General features: G+C 32.6%; 1 protein-coding gene across 1 annotated transcript; it reads right to left on the reverse strand.

Moving 5' to 3' along the window:
- Positions 1 to 13,180: 13,180 nt before the first annotated feature.
- LOC140881446 (uncharacterized) lies at positions 13,181 to 20,199 on the reverse strand. The gene is made up of 8 exons (XM_073286776.1): positions 19,935 to 20,199; positions 17,017 to 19,746; positions 16,587 to 16,745; positions 16,279 to 16,458; positions 15,723 to 15,917; positions 14,575 to 14,673; positions 13,908 to 14,498; positions 13,181 to 13,699 (listed from the first exon to the last, which is right to left on the reverse strand). The coding sequence occupies exons 2-8, from the start codon at positions 19,711 to 19,713 to the stop codon at positions 13,334 to 13,336; spliced, it is 4,287 nt and encodes a 1,428-aa protein (XP_073142877.1). The 5' UTR covers positions 19,714 to 19,746; positions 19,935 to 20,199; the 3' UTR covers positions 13,181 to 13,333.
- Between the last annotated feature and the right edge of the window lie 1,302 nt (positions 20,200 to 21,501).

A 21,501-nucleotide genomic window follows, 5' to 3' on the forward strand; every position in this document is an offset into this window, starting at 1 on the left:
TTCCTCAAATCAAATCTGATCTGATGTCGACAAATCATGTCTGATCTAATGTCGTATAATTCGGTAGTATCATTTCAACACAAAGAAATCTGATTTCCTCTCATCGCATCATCACAGCACCACTTCAATATCAATTCGATAGCTGCTATAGGAATTATACTTCGGTAGTATCATTTCAACACAAATAAATCTGATTTCTTCTCATCACATCATCACAACACCACTTCAATATCAATTCGATAGCTGTTATAGGAATTATAATCATCAAGTGGCAATACATCAATTCAATTAATATCGAATCAAGTATTAAAGTTCTGAGAATATTCTCAAATATTCTGGATAATCAAGTGAGATAATCCATCAATCGGATAATGGTATAATGCAATCACATATAACCAATACCCAGAGCATCAATCAATCGATGCCACGTCTATCGAATAAATCTAAAGTCTTAATCATGACAATAGATTTTAATCATTCTTGTAATTTCATCATATCCTTATCTTCTTAACAGTTATCTGTTCATATCTGTACCACATCTTATACAGCGTATTCTGAAAATCTGATTAGTCTGTTCAGACTATCTATTAATCAGAAAATAATAGGTTGTATTCACAGATTTTAAAATATTCAGAGTTGTTGATAATCGGTATCATGTCAGATATAGTTCATTCTCGAAATTCGATTCATCTGCTCTGACTATTCTTCAATTCAAGAATAACATCTTGTACTTTCACATCCAAAAAGTACTCAGAGCCTTCTGATCGTCTGTATTACAATTCACTAGTAAACCTAATGTCTCAATTTGAAACAATAATTCTTGGCTTACTGTGACATCTCGCACAATTCTGATCACGGATCAGTGATTTATTCGTACAGACAGATCATCTTATTCAGTAACTTCAATCAATATGATCATAAATACCACATGTTTACCTCATCTATATTGCTTCATCATGGTAGTTTCGCAAAATATTCTTTCAAATCATAATCTCATTTCAATTTCTGGAGTTTCTAAACTATCACTGAACTCATCTGGTCAACGATTTTCAACTTCATCAGAAACTTTCTATACGTTTAACTTCGAAAACGTACTAATTCTGTTACATCTGTTTGCTTTATCTTCTGATAAAACAATTATTGAACGAATATTGAATTCATTGTTGTGCAATTCTTCAAATTCTGATATATCTTTTCAAAAATATCAAGCACAATCATATAATCAGTCACAAACGAATTCATCCATTCTGATCTGAGTCTTCAATTCATATCTCAATCTGGCATTCTTTACTGAATTCTCATCGTTTCAATTTACTTTCTATGGTTTTTTCATTTTCTGAATAGTTCTGGCTTATTTCCAATCGAGATTCATCCTGATTGTTATGCATTCGTCTGAATACTCGAACCAGAATACACAGAAATCTGAAATCAATTTATCGAATGCCTATTTCATTCCTCATTTCTATCTCCAAAATACTGACAATTCATGTCATTTAACTCAAACTCTGGATCATATTCAAATTCTTCTATCAGTTACGAGCCAACTATCTTAAAATATGCTGAAATATCCATCAAAGGATTAATAATTCTCAAAATCAAAAGAAATAAATCAAGATTGAGAAAATCCCTCAATCAAGGTCATCCAAAATCAAATCTTCTGGATAACAAACTCTGCAAAGTGAAAACATCTCACTTGCATCACCCAATCAGAATGAGTGAATCAACACAGACTCTAAACGAAAGCAATGTGCCATGAGAGCCAATCAATATTCAATCATTTCAAGAATCATATTTCCAATTGATGTAATCGATTCAGCATAATCAAAGAAAAGACTCAATTGTAACTGATTTTCATATCATCGTCTATCTTATAAACCTCAAAAGCAGCATTCAATTCATCAATTCATCAAGTCGCTATAAAATTCCAGTTCACAACTTAAACTAAAGTCGAAATCTTAATGGAATATATGTGTCATCTCTATTCATCGGCATATCTATCAATGCTGATTTAGATCTTGAACATATCTAGTGCATTGAATATACTTATTTCAGAATACTTCTATAATCAAACATCATATATAAAACCGAAATCAAAGAATCTTACTTCTAGATCCCATATCATATCATCTTATTCATATGCACATTATGTTCTGGCTGATCTAATTCAATCATTTCTTATCATCAATTTTCTAACAATCTGTAATAGGTTATTGCATCATCATCTATCATGCAACCTAACAGATATCTCAAATACGAACACAATCATATTCAGTTTCATTTCTTTGAAGCAAAATCATGTTCAGTCTCATTTCATCAATTCAGTAGTTCCATTCTTCAGTTCAATTCACAAATTCTCTTTTCTGATACAGAGGTGTACATATAATAAGTTTTCAGCTATCATATATCTATTGCACCGATAACATAAACAGGTTAAAACAAAATAAATCTGTTACCTGCAATTTCATTCTCATGTGCAATTTCATTCTGATCCTCTCTATACTTCTGGAACCGTTCTTTATTCAAATCATCTCAGAATCTGATTTGCTTCGAATATAGTCTAGCACATTGGCTTGAAATGTCTTTACATTGCTTGTTCGGATAACTCCATCTACAATGAGTGTAGTAATCTCAGACATACTCTGCATTCAGACCCAAACACATCTGTATCGGTCTACTAGAGTTAAAGAACTACTTTCATATTGTTCACTTCATATCTATTTTGGAAGGAAAAATTGCAGCCAGTTGTGATTATCTCATACACTGTGGCATATCTACAATTTCATTCCTTCTGCTTCATCATTCAATTTTAGTTTTCTTCGCTCTGTCTATGTCTTTCATAAAATGTTTCAGTTGTCAACATTTATTCAGACATAATCTTTGAATTCAAGCCATGAATTAAACACTCAATCTTGAGCTTCTTCATTATCTATAATTCATAGAATCGTAGTAGTAGGCTTGAAAATCTAGGAATATATTCTTCAGTCTACAAATTGCTCTAATTCCGATTGGTATATTCTGTTTTCTGGCTATTCTTCTTTCTTGGCATATCCTGCCTTCTCATCCTTTCTATCTGCTGTGGCAAAGAACCGTTAATCAAAATCTGTTCTGAGCACTTACCAACAAATAAATATACCTCAATTCTGTCAGAATTTCTTCATCAAAATCTATCAGCTGTTTGCTAGGTCTTGAAGTTGGTAGACAGTCAATCTGATACGTCATTCATCTGTATCTTTCAGGTATCTGAACGACTGATCAAGTTCTTCAGGCCAACTTCTACCTGCAATAACATCTATTCATTCGCTGATATTCTGTTCTGTTCAATCAGAGATACTTCTTTTAGCTGAGCAATACTGTTCTATTCTGTTCAGTCTGACCATACCATTTTGTTCAGTCTGGCCATACTATTCTGTCAGTCTGGGGTGCTTACTTCACCCAAAGAACACTGGTCTATTCAATTATGGGTGCTTACATCACTCGGGGAAAATCTTATAACAACATCGATAAGAAATTCGAAATTTACAAATCAGTAAATCAGGTAGTTTCACTTCAAGAGTAAATCATGTTCACATGCAATTCTTCAAATCATCGAATCATCAAATCAAGTAATGCACAATCATGCAATACTATAAATGCATGCGACTCAATCTACCCCGCTCAGCTTCTATCTCAGTCCAAGAAACTTACGCTCTGATACCACCTGTTGTGAGGACCTCGGGCTGCTAATCTCTTTCCAAGGGCAATTAACAATTAATAAAACAATTAATCAAACATTAAAAGAATAAATAAACCAAGAGCACAAATTTTTTTTTTTATTCAAGAGCCTCGCTCGATCGGACAAACTTCACCGATCGAGCGAGCTATAAAAATCAAGCTCTCGGGTCTGTACACATTTTGATCTCGCTCGATCGGTCAAATCCTACCGATCGAGCGAGCAATAATATTCAAGTTTCTGCCCAATAAAAACAGGCCTCGCTCGATCGATGATATTCACCCGATCGAGCGGGCTCCTGTTCCAAAAAATGACAACACTATTTTCTTGCTGTCAATCTTGCATGTTCAGTCCAAATGAACTCAATATCAACTCAATTCATGGTTTATAAATTCTAAAACATGCATATCAACATGTATAAAGTTTCAAGTATCAAATCATGCATTTAATACATCAATCGAATAGCGTAAAAACATGAAACGATAAGCTACACTAAGTCCCAAAAGTGAGCTTCTAAATCACAAGTTTCATGTCAAATTCAATGCTATCTAACTACCATTCTTCAGCTTAAACCCAGGTCCACACTTGCTAAATCTCGCTCCCGAGCTATCAACGTCATCTCAGACTAGCTCCTGCCCCATCTGTTGCAATGCACACATACAAAACAAAGCAACAGCCAGATAAACTCCGGTGAGAAATCATCTCAGTATAAGCAACATATCAAAAGCGTTAAATAAATCATTTCAAATAACTCTAAACACAACGACTCATGAATAGAGTAATTAACGCTTCGAATAAGAATTGATTCATATAAATTCGTTGCCATCAAGATTCATAAATGATCTTGACATGGATATCCATCTATCGTTGTCATTCTGGACTTGAAAATAAGGTCGCCTCAGACCTTGGCATAGAATCAATTCAATAGCATATCATATCGTAAACATATAAACTCAAACTCAAAGATCCACTACCTGAGATGGATCGACAACATCAAAATCAAATCAAAACAATAAACAAGTATGTGATTTTGGCGGGACAACTCAAGAAACGTCATTCTCGAGTTTCAAATTCCTGACTCGCGATGTCGTCATTATACCTTCGTATTTCCTCTGTTTTGAACACTTCAAATCTGAAACATAGCATCAAAACATTCATATCAAGCTTCATTCTATTCAATCATTTTAGAATCGAGTCACAATCATCAATATATCTTCAATCAAAATCATTTCAAACCTCACTTCTTCTTCTTCGGTTCGAATTCAGAGTCTTGAGTCGTTAGCCTTCAAACTAGTCTGAAACTGAGAAATAAAATTGATATATCATCGATAAAATCTAAAAGAACATCTCATCTCAGTCGTAGGCTATCAAAACGGCTTCAAATCATCAATCGACGGTGTAGTGATTAAAACTCGATAACCGACGAAATATCGAATTCGAATCTAACTTATTTAACTTCATGAACGTGTGATATATCAGCACTATAACCTCATACACCAGCATATCAAACATAATCAGCTGCTATAACTCTCTATATACATGCTGGAAATCATAACAAGTTCATTCAATGATTAATCTTCGATTCGATTTTGAATATACGAGGTAGAAACGTTCAAGAACATGAACATACAATCAAAGTCTGATCTCTATCAAATTTCAATATTCGAAACATGCCGAAATAAATCAAGACTTACATCAAATCGAAGTCCTCGTTGCAAGGATTCCAGAACTCTTTTCGAAATTGAAATCGGACGATCGGATCAAAAGTTACGGCGATTTGAAAAATCGAAATTCCAAAGGAAAAGGGGTCTCGGCTTACTCTGCTCTCTCTTTTCTGAATTCCATATGACATCCACGTATTCATGCTGACAATTCTGATTAAAATCGGATATGTATTGCATATTTACAATTTAACCCCTCAAGTCTTCATTAATTGCAATTCAGTCATTGGCCTTCGTTTTAATTCAATTTCAATCCTAAATAATTTAAGAATATTAGAATTTAAATCGAAACTCTAAATATTCCCAAATTAAATATACTTGGATTAGAATTAAATAAATTCGAATTAATTAAATAATCCTGGTCTTTTGCACTTTAGCCCTTCAAACTTCGATATTTGCAAATCAGTCCCTGATCGGGTTGAATCTTCAAAATTAATCTTTTTTAATTCCCGAAACATGGAATTTAATCTCAAATTCCATAAATATTCAATTTGAATATTTATTTTTTTAATTTAAGAATTCTCGGAATTTAATTTCTCAAAATCCGTAAATTTCCAAATTAAATATTTTCGGCTCAAAAATTAAATCTATAATTTCTTTCGCTTCTCAAATAAATATTAGCCCATAATATGGAATTTAATTCTCAAATCTCATAATTAATAATTTAATCTTTCTGGCCTTACATAAATCTACATAAATAAATTTAAAAAAATATCTGCAACTATCGAAAATCAAACCTTAGACCAACTGCCAATTAATCTCATGGCGTCAACTGTAGTCATTGGACTAAAGTCTCATCGACGTAATTTTTAATTTATTACATTGTCATAAGTGTAAGAACATACATATTTCCATAAATAGTAATATATTTTAATTATTATATTATAAAAGATAATCTTCAATTAATTAACTCACTTGACAAAGGAATTTTAAGGCCGTTAATTGGCTGTAATATTTTAATGTGCACTGATTTAACTCTCGTACTAACTTAATTTTGTTTGTTGGTATAACCAGTTGACAACCAAACCACATCCCCAATATAATTACAGGTATTTTTTTAAAAAAAACAAAGAATATTTTAGTAATTATCTTAACAAATATTTACTACAATCAATCTAACTGATCATAACAATAAAATATAAAACAAATAAAATATTCTACTCAAGTCGTGAAAATACCATCTACAAGAAAGTACCGTATAAACACGTATAAACATATAGCGTGCACATAATAAATACTATTAAATTTAATGGTAATAATGTATCACTATTTGATGTGAATGATCATTTTTCGGCATTCTTTGTATTATCTCATCTAGAGCTCAAGTTTTAAATAATCAGAATTTTTAAGAAAAGTCATATAGTTTCCTTATATTTTAATAAAAGGTAGATTTTCCATCACAAATTCTTTATAAAATTTTAATAGTTTTTTTTTCCAGTTATTTATTATTCAAAGTTAATAGTTCTTTTGTTTAACATTTTTGGTGTATGTAAAGTACACATGAAATTAAATGTAGAAAAGTTAAAGAGATCAAGGCTATAAAATTGAGTTATTTGCACCAACCATCCCTGTGAAATATTAAAAATGTACACTTCTCCTCTGTAAAATTTTAATAGGCATCTTCAACCCTAACCTTTTAAAAAATTAGCACACTCGCCCCTTCAGATTAGTGCTTGTTGCGCACGCGTCCCTCATGCGACTAGGCAAAGATTTTGATATTTTTTTTGCACCAAATACCCCTGTGAAATATTAAAAATGCATATTTGACCCCTGTGAAAATAATTTTTAAATCTATTCAACCCATAATACATAATTTTTATTAAAATCTAATTATAAAATATTTAGCAAACATTTTTCGTTTTATTAATTTAATTTTAAATTTATTATGATTATATAATGTTTTCTAATAAATATTATTATTTTATCTTGTTATCCTTATTTTATTAAACTTTATTTTTGTTTTCAATTTCTCTATTAAAAATGCATTCATAAACGAGATTTAAATACCTAAAAGTACCAAAATATTAAATCAAAATGATAAGTGAATGATAAGTACCAATCATTTTTAATTTTATTTATTTTTATTTTTAATTTTAAATTTTAAATTTTTAATTAATTTATTTTTAAATAAAATTATTACTTTATCTCGTTATCATTATTTTATCAAATCACTTCGTTTTTTCAAATTTTTCATTAAATATGATTCATAAATAAAGATTTAAATATCTAAAAATACCAAAATATTGAACCAAATGATAAGTTCATGAATATTACTTTTTCGATTTAGAATTATATTAGGATGTTATTTTTTTTATTATTTATTACAAATTATGCAATGCATATTCTCGAAAAATTTAAATTTTGGTTCAATAATATATAGTTCTAAATCGAAAAAACAATATGTTTAACTTATCAGTTTAGTTCAATATTTTGGTACTTGAAATTATTTAAATACTTGTTTATGAATGCATGTTTAATGGAAAAATTGGAAATACGAAGTGACTTTAATAAAATAATGATAACAGGATAAAGTAATAATATTTTTTAGAAAATAATTAATTAATTATAATACATTTAAAATAAATAATAATAAAACAAAAAATGTTTTCTAAATATTTATAATTGTATTTTATTAAAAATTGTGTATTATGGGTTGAATAGATTTAAAAATTATTTTCAGAGGGGTTAAATATGCATTTTTAATATTTCACAGGGGTATTTGGTGCAAAAAAATATCAAAATCTTTGTCCAGTCGCATGAGGGGCGCGTGCGCAACAAGAACTCATTTAAAGGGGCGAGTGTGCTGATTTTTTAAAAGGTTAGGATTGAAGATGTCTATTAAAATTTCACAGGGGAGAAGTGTGCATTTTCAATATTTCACAGGGGTGGTTGGTGTAAATAACTCCTTTAAAATTTAAACGCATAAAAGATTATATATTATTTATTTTTTATACAGTGTATAAATAATAATAATCAATAACAATAATCACAACAACAATAGTGTCAACGTTTATCAACTAGAATGTATTTTATAAATATCATATTTTCAAAATATTATTTATTATAAAATGCACAAGATATGAATGAGACTAAATTTCAATTAAATCACAGAGTTTCGTTAGAAGGCTTTATATATATTATGATAAAAGACTGTTGAAAATATTAATTATACTGAAGATATCTATTATATGATCATAGATAATAATAGTAATGATAAATAAATAAATAAATAATATATGATTGGCAAGATAAAGTTGACTTGGAATAAGAAAAACGTGTAAAGTACAAAGGTACAATCTATATTTTTTTAAAATAAAAAATTGCAAATAATAAGAACCAAAAATATTAGTAGTGCATAGGGAATTAACAAAAAAAAACGAAAAAGTAGTGAAAATAGCTGTCCCTCGGCAGTGATTGGTGGATCCAGCCTAAGTACAATTATACATTGGACCATTTTAGTCTGCCCACCGTACGTACACCTCTCTGGTCCCATCCCACCAATACTTTATTATTATTTTTAATAATATCATGTGCTTTCTATTTTTGTTTTTGGGGAAAACATTTTTTGTAAGCATGAAATAATATTAATGTGTACACAAAAACCCTTTCAAATATAGTGTTTTTATAATGAGACTAGTTATTGAACTGATAAACACTTAAAAAATGGTTCAATCGGTCGGAATAGAATATTATTATATTGTTCTAAATAATAATATAATATTGTAGGACCGAGCGCTTACTGCTTTAACAAAAGCTATAGCTGATGGTAATGGTGCAATTTAAATCTTTTAAACCGCACAGCAGCCCAATCGTCATGGTTCGATTTTTCTACTCAGCAGAGACAATTAGGGGTGATATACCGTATTGTACCGACCGAAAATCGTATACCGTATATCGTACCAAAAATTATGGTATTAGGAAATGTTATACCGATACCGTACCAAAACTCTCGGTATATCGAAAATTTTGGTCTATCGAAAAGAAAATCGGTATACCGAAATTTTCGGTACATATAAATAGCATACCGACCATACCAAAATTTTGCGGTATACCAAAATTTTGGTACGGTATCGGTATATACCGTTTTATATCGAAAAAAACCCTATATTTTTTAAAATTTAAAATTTTATTTTTCATAAATATTATATATTTTTTAATTTTTTAATATTTTTTTTGATATTTCGCTATACCGATATATAACAAAAATTTAATATTTCATACCGTTACCGTACTGAAATATTCGGTATCGTTACCGTACCATATTGAAATTTTCGGTATATTGAAAATTCGGTAAATTCGATAATTTTTCGGTATGGTAACGGTATACCCAAAATTCGGTATTTTTCCCATCCCTATGGACAATTATTGCACCTAACAGTCTCCCTTACAATAATTGCACGCATTGCAATCAATGAAATCGAACTCATGACCTTGACTCTGATACAAATTATAGGACTGAGCACTTGTCGCTTTACCAAAAACTATAGTTGGTGGTAATGATGCAATTCAAATCTTTTAAATCGCACAGCAGCCCAAACGCCATGCTTCGATTGCTCTACTCAGTAGGGACAATTATTACACCCAACAAATATGGGCTAATTGCATTCACAACCCCCAATGAAAAGTTTAAAAGACATAAAACCCCCTAAGAAATATTAATAGGCTAATGCATCCCTCAGTTTTTTAAAATGTAGCACATTTCACCCCTATGTTATACAAACTCGGGCACATTTATACCCTCTCATAGGAGTTTTTATGCTAATTTTTTTTAAAACATAGGGTTTAACATGCTATTAATTTTACACAGGGGGTTTTATGCATTTTAGACTTTTCACAGGGGGTGTGAATGCAATTAGCCCATAACATGCTAAACAACGTCATATAATATAATTAAAATATCAAATATAATTATTTATATATTTTATAAACAATAAATAAATAAAAATAAGCTCAAATAGTAATAAAATACATTTTTAAAAAGTTTACTACCAAATAATAATGTATATATAACCAAAAATAAAATTTTTAAATTTTAAATATCGGAAATAAATTTGTCTCAAGAGATACAATAAATAATTAATTTTTTAAAAAAAATAATTTTTTATAAACTTATTATTTTTTTAAAAAGTTAGATGAATAGGTCGAAACGATTTTGAACATGTTCATCGGTTTAAAATCGGTTCTATCGGTTCTTAACTAGTTTTTATCGGTTTCCTAGCAGATTGACCGAAAAACGGTTTTTGAGATTATTCCAAAACGGATCCATGGTCGGTTTATGGTCGAACTGATCAATCCGATTTTAAAATATTGCTCAAATATATAAATAATACATCTATGCACGCTTGCGTATATATATATATATATATATATATATATATATATATATATATATATATATAGGGCTGACATACCGAACTAAAATACCGATTTTTGGCATATCGTATCAAAATTTTTTCGATATATAGACATTTTTTCGGTATCTATACGGTATCAATATGGATTTTTTCCATACCAAAATTTCGGAATTTCGCCATTGGTATCGGTATGAATTTTTTTTTCGTACCAATATTTTTAGTAAGGTATACCGAAAAACTACCCCTACATACGTACGTACGTACACAACTTTTTGTGTTACTTTTGAAAAAATTTTATGAATACAAATGAGCTTGCTGATTTTTTCAATTATTTTATTCTATTATATAAAAGATGGGTATATTATACAAACTATTTAAGTATCGTTTGGTAGGTATGATGAGATAAATAATACATATATAAGTAATATAATGTAATAAAAAATAAATAAAAATGATAGTGAATATAATATTTGATTTGATCGATGGATTATAGTTTATTTGATTTGATTGATTAAATTTTATATAAAAATCATAAATTAACATTTTATCCTTTTAACAATAAATAAAATATGAATAATATTATTTATAAAGGGTAATATAGTAATTTAAATTCAATGATTTGATTGATATAAGATAAATAATTAATGATTTGATTGATGTAAAATAAATAATTAATAGATGAATAAATAATATGACGAGAAGAACGAGAGATTGGATAAGATGAGTTATACACCAAAATACATTATTCCATAAATACCTCTTCCCATCCACTATCCCACTAAACCTCTCACTTACTCCATTTTTTGCTTTAAAAAAACATATGAAAAAACTTCTATTTTACACATGCAAAACGTGTACATTTTTCACTAGTAGTAATAGATATACATGCATTTAATATTTTAAATTAATTTAATTTTTTTTTCTTTTTATGTCAAAGATGTATGGTATTTAATGTTACTATACTAAGGCCCTGTTTGGTATCAAAATCCAGGCAAAAAAACCTCAGTTAATAAGGTGTTTGGATGACCAAACAAGTGCTTAAAAAAGCACTTTTTTAAGTCAAAAAAGAGCTTTTTCAGAAGCCAAAATTTATATCTTAAAAAAGCACTTATTTTAAAAAATCACTACAGAATCCAAACGAGCTCTAAGCTACAAAAATATTCGGTTTCAATATATTTGGGTTTATAGAATATATTTGGGTTTCCATTAAACCCGTGAAATGTTTCTCACGACTTTCACCGATAAATGTGTTTTCCAATCTTCGTAAAATACCATTAGGTAAAATTAAAATCCTCATGATACAATCCGTTTGGTACACCATATTACTAATATATGTACAACTTATCTTATCTCATTTCACGTTTTTCTCGTTATATTATTTATCCATCTATTAATTATTAATTTTACATCATCAAATCATTAATAATTTATCTTGCATCAATCAAATCATTGAATTCAAATTATTATATTATTCCTTATAAAATAATATTATTTATATTTTATTTATTATTAAAAGAACAAAATCGTCATTTAATATTTTTATATAGAGTTTAATCAATCAAATTAAATAAACTATAATCAATCAATCAAATATTATATTAACTATCATTTTTTATTTCTTATTTATTACATTATATTAATTATCTATGTATTACTTATACCATCACTCAAACCAAACAATAACTAAGAATGTTTTTTTAAAATACAAAAACTCGCTTCACAGGTCAATTTTATAAAACGAATCTCCTATTTCATCTGATTCTTGAGAAAGTAATATTTTTCATTATTGATATAATTCGAATAGACCTATCTCACGTATTTTTAATTTTATAAACCAAATCTTATATCTCATCTGATTCATGAGAGTAATATTTTTCATTATACATATAATTATCGTCTCATAAAAAAATTTATTATTATGTTTTGACTGTTAAAAGATTTATTATTTTTAATATAACAATAAGAATGTATTTGAAAAATCAATCGCATTGTTTTATGTGCACGCATTGTTTATGAACACAAACTATAGTTTTTTTTATAAATAAAATAAAATAAAATACGACACCAAAAATTCTAAATTTGACCATCTCAAATTCGAGAGACCGAGTTGTATCAAACTATTCCCCACTAAATATATATAAACACACATCCAGATTTCAAATTAAATATGAGACGAGCTATCAAATTCGAGACTCGGTTGGATGTGTATATCAAACTTCTCCGCTATATATATAAACCAAAATGAATTTTAACATAAGATGTCGGCGGAATAACGATGAAGATAAGGTATTAAAAGAAGGAAGAGAGGATTGGTGATCCATCAATTCCATTTATTGGCGCGGTTCATGCATAATCCCCAAAAACACCATATTCAAATCAATGTTACTTTGCTAGTCTAAACCAATACCAAAAATTATTTATCATCACTTGTCGAGTGTACAGTATACATGAAAGCTCATATATTTTATATTTTACTAAAAATAATAATAATAATAATACTCTAAAAAACGAGTAAACAAAAAGAAAAAAAGGAGTCCAGCAGCAGAGTCCTAGAATCCAGAACCTTGGAGCTTGGAATTTACACTAGAGAACACACCCAAATTTCCCAGCCAGAATAGGACTAACACAGCAAGGCTTATAACAATTACCCACATCCATTGCTGCCATTTCCTCCTGTTTCGGTTGCGAAGAGACGGAGGGGGCACGCTTCTGGTCTTGTTTTGCTTGCTCACCATCACACGACTCGTTTTAGGAGGCTTCTTAGTTGAAACATCGTTCTCTTGTGGGGAGGCTTCCTCCTTGCTAATTTCCACACAAGTGATGCTGCTGGCATCGTCTTGCTGCTCCGTGGAAGCGGAGGTAGATGAGGTGGCGGCCTTCTTTCGTTCCTTCTTTCGTTCCTTCTTCTCCCTCTCCTAAGTGTTTACAAAAAATCAAATTCATTACTTGTGCTAAGGAACCATGAATTCGGGAGAGATGAACAAGATTGCTGGACTTGTCATATTTGGAAAAATCACACGTTAACACTTTGAGACCCCCGGATCCAAATCATATATGATAATGAAAAATGGCAAAAGTAACGTGAGGGAATTAATTGAAACATGAGATACATAGTTGATTAACCTTTTCTTTTTGTTCCGCTTCTTTCCTGGCTTTCAATTCTTCTCTCTTTTGTGCCTTTTCATCACGCCGTTGCTTCCTCTCACGGGCTTCCTTAGCCTTCACTATCTCCTCCAATCTAAGTTGCTCTTTCAACTTAGCTTCAGTCTCCGCCCTTCTAATATCTTCGGCTTTCCTTATCAGCTCAAGCTCCTCCTTTGTCTTTACAGGCTCCTCCTGCTCCTCATCCATGTCAGAAACGGTAGCCAAGCTCTTCACTTGTTTAGATTTATCAGATCCCACTGTCTTCTCCTTGCTTTCTGTCTCTTTTTTACTCCAATGAATATCCGAGCTCACATTTTCAATCTTAGTTTCAGCTGGCTTCAGCTCCATAGCGGGACTTCTAGATATCGAATCAGCAGTATTGGCTGGCACCGAGACCACTTTATCATTTCTTTCTCTGACATAACTGGGTAGGATGGGTGGTTTCTCATCAGGGCCAAGTGAACGACCATCTAAAGTGCCGAATCTCCTTATTGTACTTCTTGCGTTCAACCTAACATACTGGCTTCGGAATTCATCATTTCCGTTCCAGAGTTCCATAAAATTTTCAACCTATGGAATTACAGTGCCATTACAAAGTTAGAGCTGAATTTACGGAGTCAAAACGAGAAAGTATCACGAAACTAACCTCATTCACACAGTGGCGATAAAGCTTCTTCTTATCATCAGTAAATGCATAATAAGTTGCTGTGGCACTATCATTCTTGAACTGGAAGAAGTTTTTCCTCTGCAGTGTCAAGTACTCGGATTAAAACCACCTCAAAATTTACTGAGAAATATATTATGACTCATGTTTGAGAGAGAATTTTTCTATTCTCCAGTGAATCTTCCCCACTTTACTTTGATTTCTAGGAGTAAATAACTCAGACAATCAAACTCAAAGAGGAAAAATTATATAAAAAACTTTAAATATTGACACATAATAAGGCAGTAAGAGAACAATACTTCCAAGTTCCAATTGACAATTTTAATAAATATGGAACCAAAATCGTTCATCTCAAATGTCCAGATTATTAAAGAGCAAGCCTTTGTTCTAGCTTATCTTGCTTGTAATATGTAAAATATTCTAGAGAAATACCGAAATGTAATCTTCCATTCACCTACGTAAATCTTATAGAATATTTAGAAGGTTCAAATTAATTAGATTGACCTTCAACGTTCACTCTTGAGCTAAGTATTATAAATGGTCTTGGAACTTCATATCTAAATCATCCAAAGTTGTGTCGAAGTTGTAAGAACAATTTGCTTTATCATTCTAAAACTTTTTCATTTGTTCTACTTTGGTTAGATATAGCATTCTTGTGAAAATATAGCTCATGTCCAGCATGGTATTCGAATCTAATCAATCAGCACATGACAAGGCTCATGCCTTCGATAAGGCACATGAGTCAACCATAACGGCATAACCTTACCGTACTTTAAATGGTCAATGCATCTCTGTGTGTATTAAATACAGTGTAGGAAATCCAGTAAAATTGCAAGATAATCTTTTTGCTAATAGACTTATGTTTATTTATTTTATTTTATCATTATTCAACTGTTTGTAAGGTACATTATTGCTATTTTGGGGATGAGAATTTGACTTAGATTTTACTATTTTATCTATTAAAGTGTCTCACTTTAACAAATACCGTGCCTTCGTCTATGATCAAGACCTATAACATCTATTTTTGTTAGTATGAAGAACGGTTCTAATTGCTGTGGGCAGGATAACATATATTTGAAATTATGAACGCAATTATTACTTAGCTACTACATTGTCGATTCGGGGCATACCTTCTGGGAAAGTTCTTTAGATAGATTCAGAAATTTAGCATATGCCTCTTGACGAACATCATCAGCAGCTCTGAATTGAGCTTGCAATTCCTGGACCTTTTTATGTTCGACGTTGTATTTACCCTCTGCTTCATCACAAGCTGTTTGAGCTTTTGATGCTGTGCCTTTAAGATTGCTAAGCTCCTTCCTCAAGGTCTACACATGCCAATATTATATTAAATACACAGATTATATTACATTAAATTATAATATAATACATATACCCTATCAGTAATTATAAAAAAAACAGGGGAAATGTAATAGTAGGACATATGTCGCAACATGGATCCAGAACTTTGGGTGGAGGAGACAAAGCTATAATTTTTTTAAATATACTTAAATTTTAAACTTTTTCGATTTGAGTCGGAGGGTGAGATCGCTTCCTCGTCAATGATCGGACTATCCTCACTAAGTTGAACTATCCAAACAAATTTTGGTCCCTCTAGGATGTACCGGACCATGCCACGGCAATAACCAACCGAAACTCTTACTTCAGGCAACAATGAAGTAAGCATACCTTTAACCGCTCCTCAGCTTGTTCTCGCTGTTCAAGAGCCTGCTGGATTTCATTTTGGCTACACTTGCTAGAGGATAACTGTTCGCGAAGCTGCTTCAGCTGCCTGATCTCCTGAATTAAATTCTTTTCTTCATTCAAGAGAAGTGTCTCATGTTGTATCTTATGTTCAACAGTTTTTATCTGCCACAGGATACAATTCAATCATAAAACAAATTGTTGGACAGATTATTTCTGATCTATGTACATAAAAGCCATATTAAAAACAAACAAAAAGTAGTGTGCACGCAACAGGGAAACACAATTCTTACCCGACTATTCAATTCCTCGATAGATGTTGCATTCTTGGCCTTGTTGATAAGGGACTGGAGAGAATCTATTTCCATGCGCTTTTCCTTCAGCAACTTCTTTACGTTTCTGTCTTCACCTTTGGCAGTTTCATAATCGATACCATTATTCTGGTTTTTGGCCTAACAATCAATGAATTATAAATGCGTTCAATCCAAAAACAGCAACAAAACCAGTAATAAAGAAAATACACAAGATAATAAGATTTATAAAGAAGATGACCAATTCGGTTCCTTAGAGCAGAACAGAACATCTTCCCTCTACGAAATAACTGACCCCATTTGAATTCATCCCACTATTATCCGTGAACCCAAACCCTCTATAAGCCCCAGCCTGTAACAATCTCAGACAATAACAAAAGAAAAAACAAATAAAAATATCTGTGTATCTTACTCTTCTCTCATGAATTTGGGCTTGAATAGAATCCCGGAGTTTTGTCTTCTCTTTAACTTCTAGTTCTGCTATTCTGATTTGTTCTTGGAGTTTTTCATCAGTATACCTTGGAGTCCTAACACGAAAGGTGAATGGCTTTGTCACAGCTACACCATTCACATCCTTTTCCTTGACTATATCAGAACCAGACTCTGGTGAAGCCATTGACATGCCATCGCCGCAAGAATTTCCAGTGTCCTCATTTTTGGCCAATAACAAGGTCTCGTCATCACTTTCAGTGGCACCCCCCACCATTGCTTTAACATCTGCAGACTGTAACATGGAGTTGGATACACCTTTCTCGGAAACAAAGTTATCTATGACCTCCAATCCACTGGTGGCATCTTTATCACTAGTCACAACTACATGGTCCACAGCAGAAGAGTCATCAACTTCAGGTTCCAATTTCACTGCAGAAACTGGTGGGTTACAGCCATCTTTAGAATCTGCACTTAATTCACTGCCCTGTGAAATTGGTTCTGTTTTGTTAGAAACAACCGTCTTGACGTCAGACCCTGAGCATACACCGTCGGCAGTACACATTTCCAAGCTATCAAGATGAATAGGTTCATTGCCAAAACTTTCAGATTCTGAACCATCAGAAGGTAAAGAAGATATGACTCCAGCAGTTTCAGCATCAGAGATTTGAACTTCATTCGCGGGCCTCTGAACCTGGGCACTTGAAGCAGGTATTTTTTGCGTTGCCCCAGAAGCTCCAGCCTCTCTTTCAGAAACACTAATTTGGGGAGTTTCTCCGTAAGCCCCAGCCTCTCTTTCAGAAACACTTATTTGGGGTGTTGCTCCATTTCCAATTAGAGAGGTGACAGCGTCATCTGTGCTGCCTTCAGCTTCTAAAATCTCGTCACAGGCAGTTCCGATGACATCCCGAACAGCATTACTCTCCACAACTTTGTCTTTATCCAGACTGTATCGAACGCCATTTTCAGGATCAATATCAAACTTCTGATCTAGCAGAGCTTCATTACCCAAAGCCGACTCTACCTCATTCTCAACTGTCTCCTGTTTGTCAGAGGGTGACAACAAATTATTGGGTTCCTCTCCTGAATCGGCAACCATTCCCGGGTTCAGAACTTTAGATTCCTGATTCGCTTCTGATATCAATTGATCCTCAACGTAAGCTGGTTCAGCCTCTTCAACAACTCCACTTTTCCAATTTTGGTCCTCAAATTTCACTTCAACTTCAACTTCTTCAGATTTTTCAATTTTTACATTCGAGTCCTCGGCCTTCTTAGTTTCAGATTCTGCCTCACATTCAGGTTTGCCAACAGCCAACTTGTCTTGGATTTCTTCTTTATCCCGAACAGAGCCCTCTACCCCTACAAGAACTCCATTTCCGGCCAATGGATTTTCATTGGTACTCGCCGCATTCCTGATTCCCCCCTCCGTTAATGATGGATTGGCCACCGTATTCACAACATTGATTTTCCCATTTTTATCAGTCAATTCTTCCAAACATTTATCCTCCTCGACAAGAACTCCATTTCCCACCGATGGATTTTCATCGGTACTCGCCGCTTTCCTGATTCCCCCCTCCGTCAATGTAGGATCAGCTTCCGCGTTCACAACATTGATTTTCCAATTTTTATCAGTCAATTCTTCCAAACATTTATCCTCCACGACAAGAACTCCATTTCCCACCAATGGATTTTCATCGGTATTCACCGCATTCCCGATTTCCCCCTCCGTCAATGTAGGATCAGCTTCCGTGTTCACAACATTGAGTTTCCCATTTTTATCAGTCGATTCTTCCAAACATTTATCCTCCACGACAATAACTTCATTTCCCACGGATCGATTTTCATCGGTAATCACCGCATTCTGGATTCCCGCCTCCGTTGATGTAGGATCAGGTTCCGCATTCACAACATTGATTTTCCCATTTTTATCATTCAATTCTTCCAAACATTTATCCTCCTCGACAATAACTCTATTTCCCACTGATGGATTTTCATCGGTACTTGACGCGTTCCTGATTCTCCCCTCCGTCAATGTAGGATCATGTTCCGCATTCACAACATTGATTTTCCCATTTTTATCAGTCAATTCTTCCAAACATTGATCCTCCTCGACAAGAACTCCATTTCCCACCGATGGATTTTCATCCGTATTCACCGCATTCCAGATTCCCCCCTCCGTTAATGTAGGATCGGCTTCCCCATTCACAACATTGATTTTCCCTTTTTGATCACTCAGTTCTTCCAAAGATTTATCCTCCTCGACAGTATCTTGGTCCTCACCTCCCTCCACTAAGGAAACCAACTGAACATCAGTAATGCCATTCACCAAGGTCGAACTCTCATCTCCACCCTCGGCATTTCCATGTTTACCCGCAATCGCACCTTCCGGATTCCCGTTCCGGGCATCCAATTCTATCCCTAAGAGCTCAACGGGAGCACTGGATTCATGCCGAGGACTGCCATCCGCAGCAGCCATATCTTTACCATCGGCACTCGGGTCACCGACATCGGTCACCAAAACATAGGAATCTTCGGGATCATAGGTTTGATCGTGATTCCCAATCCCATTTAACTCGGGCTCGGCAAGATCCTGGAAAGATCTGGCCTTGAATTCCGGTTTCTCTTCAATCCCAGCCACCTCGGACACCGCCCCATTACAAACCTCAGCTTCGGCCGTCATATTCCCAATTCCCAGATAGCAGATCAAAATTATCTGTTACAAAAAAAATACCAAATTCAACAACCAAGCAAACACACAGGAACATGCAAATTTGTCATTAAACTTGAAATCCCATCAATGGCAAAATAGAAATGAAAACAAAACCATAAACAGAAAACAAATAAATTCGAAGATTGCATTGCATGAATCAGAAAGAGAATAGATGGAAGGAATCCAATTACCCGGAAAGCTACGATCTTGCAACGGGGAATGCTGATCCGAGGCCAGATATATCTGCAGATCGGATCACAGACACTCCAATGTGAGGAAGAAAATCTGGAGTTATTTCAATTCGTTGCTGCACACAAATACAAAGTGATGAAAACTAGAGATAGAGATAGATATCTACATCCATATGACCATATATCTGTATATATATCTACATATGGCTTTGTATCTATAATTCTAGAGAGAGAGAGAGAGATCGCAGGCAGAAACGGTGACGAAACAGCTGGCGAGGGAAAGTTGTGTTTCTGTCAAATACAACTCTTGTATTTGAATAGATCATTGATGATTAATTTGATTATGATTAACTTTTTTTTTTTATATTTTATTATTTCAATTTCAATATAATATTATTTATATCCCATTTTTATGCTACATACGTTCTATTAATTAAATAAACTATATATGTTTATATTTACATACATTCACAATAAAATCGATATTTTTAAACACTGGGTTTATTTTATTTTATAATACAAAACATATCAACATTGTATGACCGAATGTTTGTCGTTTTACCAAAAATATAGCTGGTGGTAATTGTGCAAATCAAATCTTTAAATCGCACAACCGCCCAAGCATTATGGTTCGATCGCTCTATCAACAAGGACAATTATTTCACCCCCAACAATTGCACTCATTGAAATCAATGAAAATCGAACTCATGACATTGACTCAAATACCACTTGTTATGATTGAAAACGTGTAGAGGGGGTGAATACACTTCTAAAATATTTTGAGCTATAATAGCTCGTTCTTGAAATGTTCAAAAAACTAACCGAACATCGAGATATTATATTGAGTTTGGTTACAAAACCAAGCGAAAAACACTCGACATAATCCTTTAATAGCCGATTATGCATTTTGGAAATCGTTTGAAAATATTGCAAGTTGAAGTAATATAAACATTTTGGTTGAAGCATTTTATAACACACTTTATATGCAAGATTTTGGTATTTTAGATAACACATAAAATGCTTCAACAAACCATCCAAAATCATTAGAAATAAATAAATACAATGAAAGGAAGAGTCACAAATTTGTTTATAGAAGTTCGAAGATAAAATCTTTCTACATCTCTGCTTTTTCGATTTCCAAAATGATTCCACTAGAATACTTTGGTTTTACAACTTTTTGTAACAAATCACTCCAAGTTTAGGACTTATCCATTTCTTAAATCAAAACTCCTATCATCTCTCAACTATGGTTGGAAAACAAGTCTCACAATCAAATATAAAAATTACACATTCTTTATTGTGCAAAGACGCTCACTCAATTATTCTGTGAAATACATCTCTCTTTTATGTGAGTGTCTCTCTTCAAATGTTGTTTTCTTCAATAATTGAACATGAAAATATGTTCTACAAACTCATTTTGGTGTGAAGGATATATTTCTCAAAACCCATCTCTCAATTTTTTTTTCTCGCACCTCACTTTTTAGACGTGCTCTCATTCTAGCTTGTTTTTTTTTTTTTTTGTATAATTGGTCCATGCTTTAAATCTACATCCAAAAGCTCTTGTTTG

This window comes from Henckelia pumila, chromosome 1 (genome assembly GCF_033568475.1).
Source record: "Henckelia pumila isolate YLH828 chromosome 1, ASM3356847v2, whole genome shotgun sequence".
In the NCBI taxonomy this organism is placed as follows: domain Eukaryota; kingdom Viridiplantae; phylum Streptophyta; class Magnoliopsida; order Lamiales; family Gesneriaceae; genus Henckelia; species Henckelia pumila.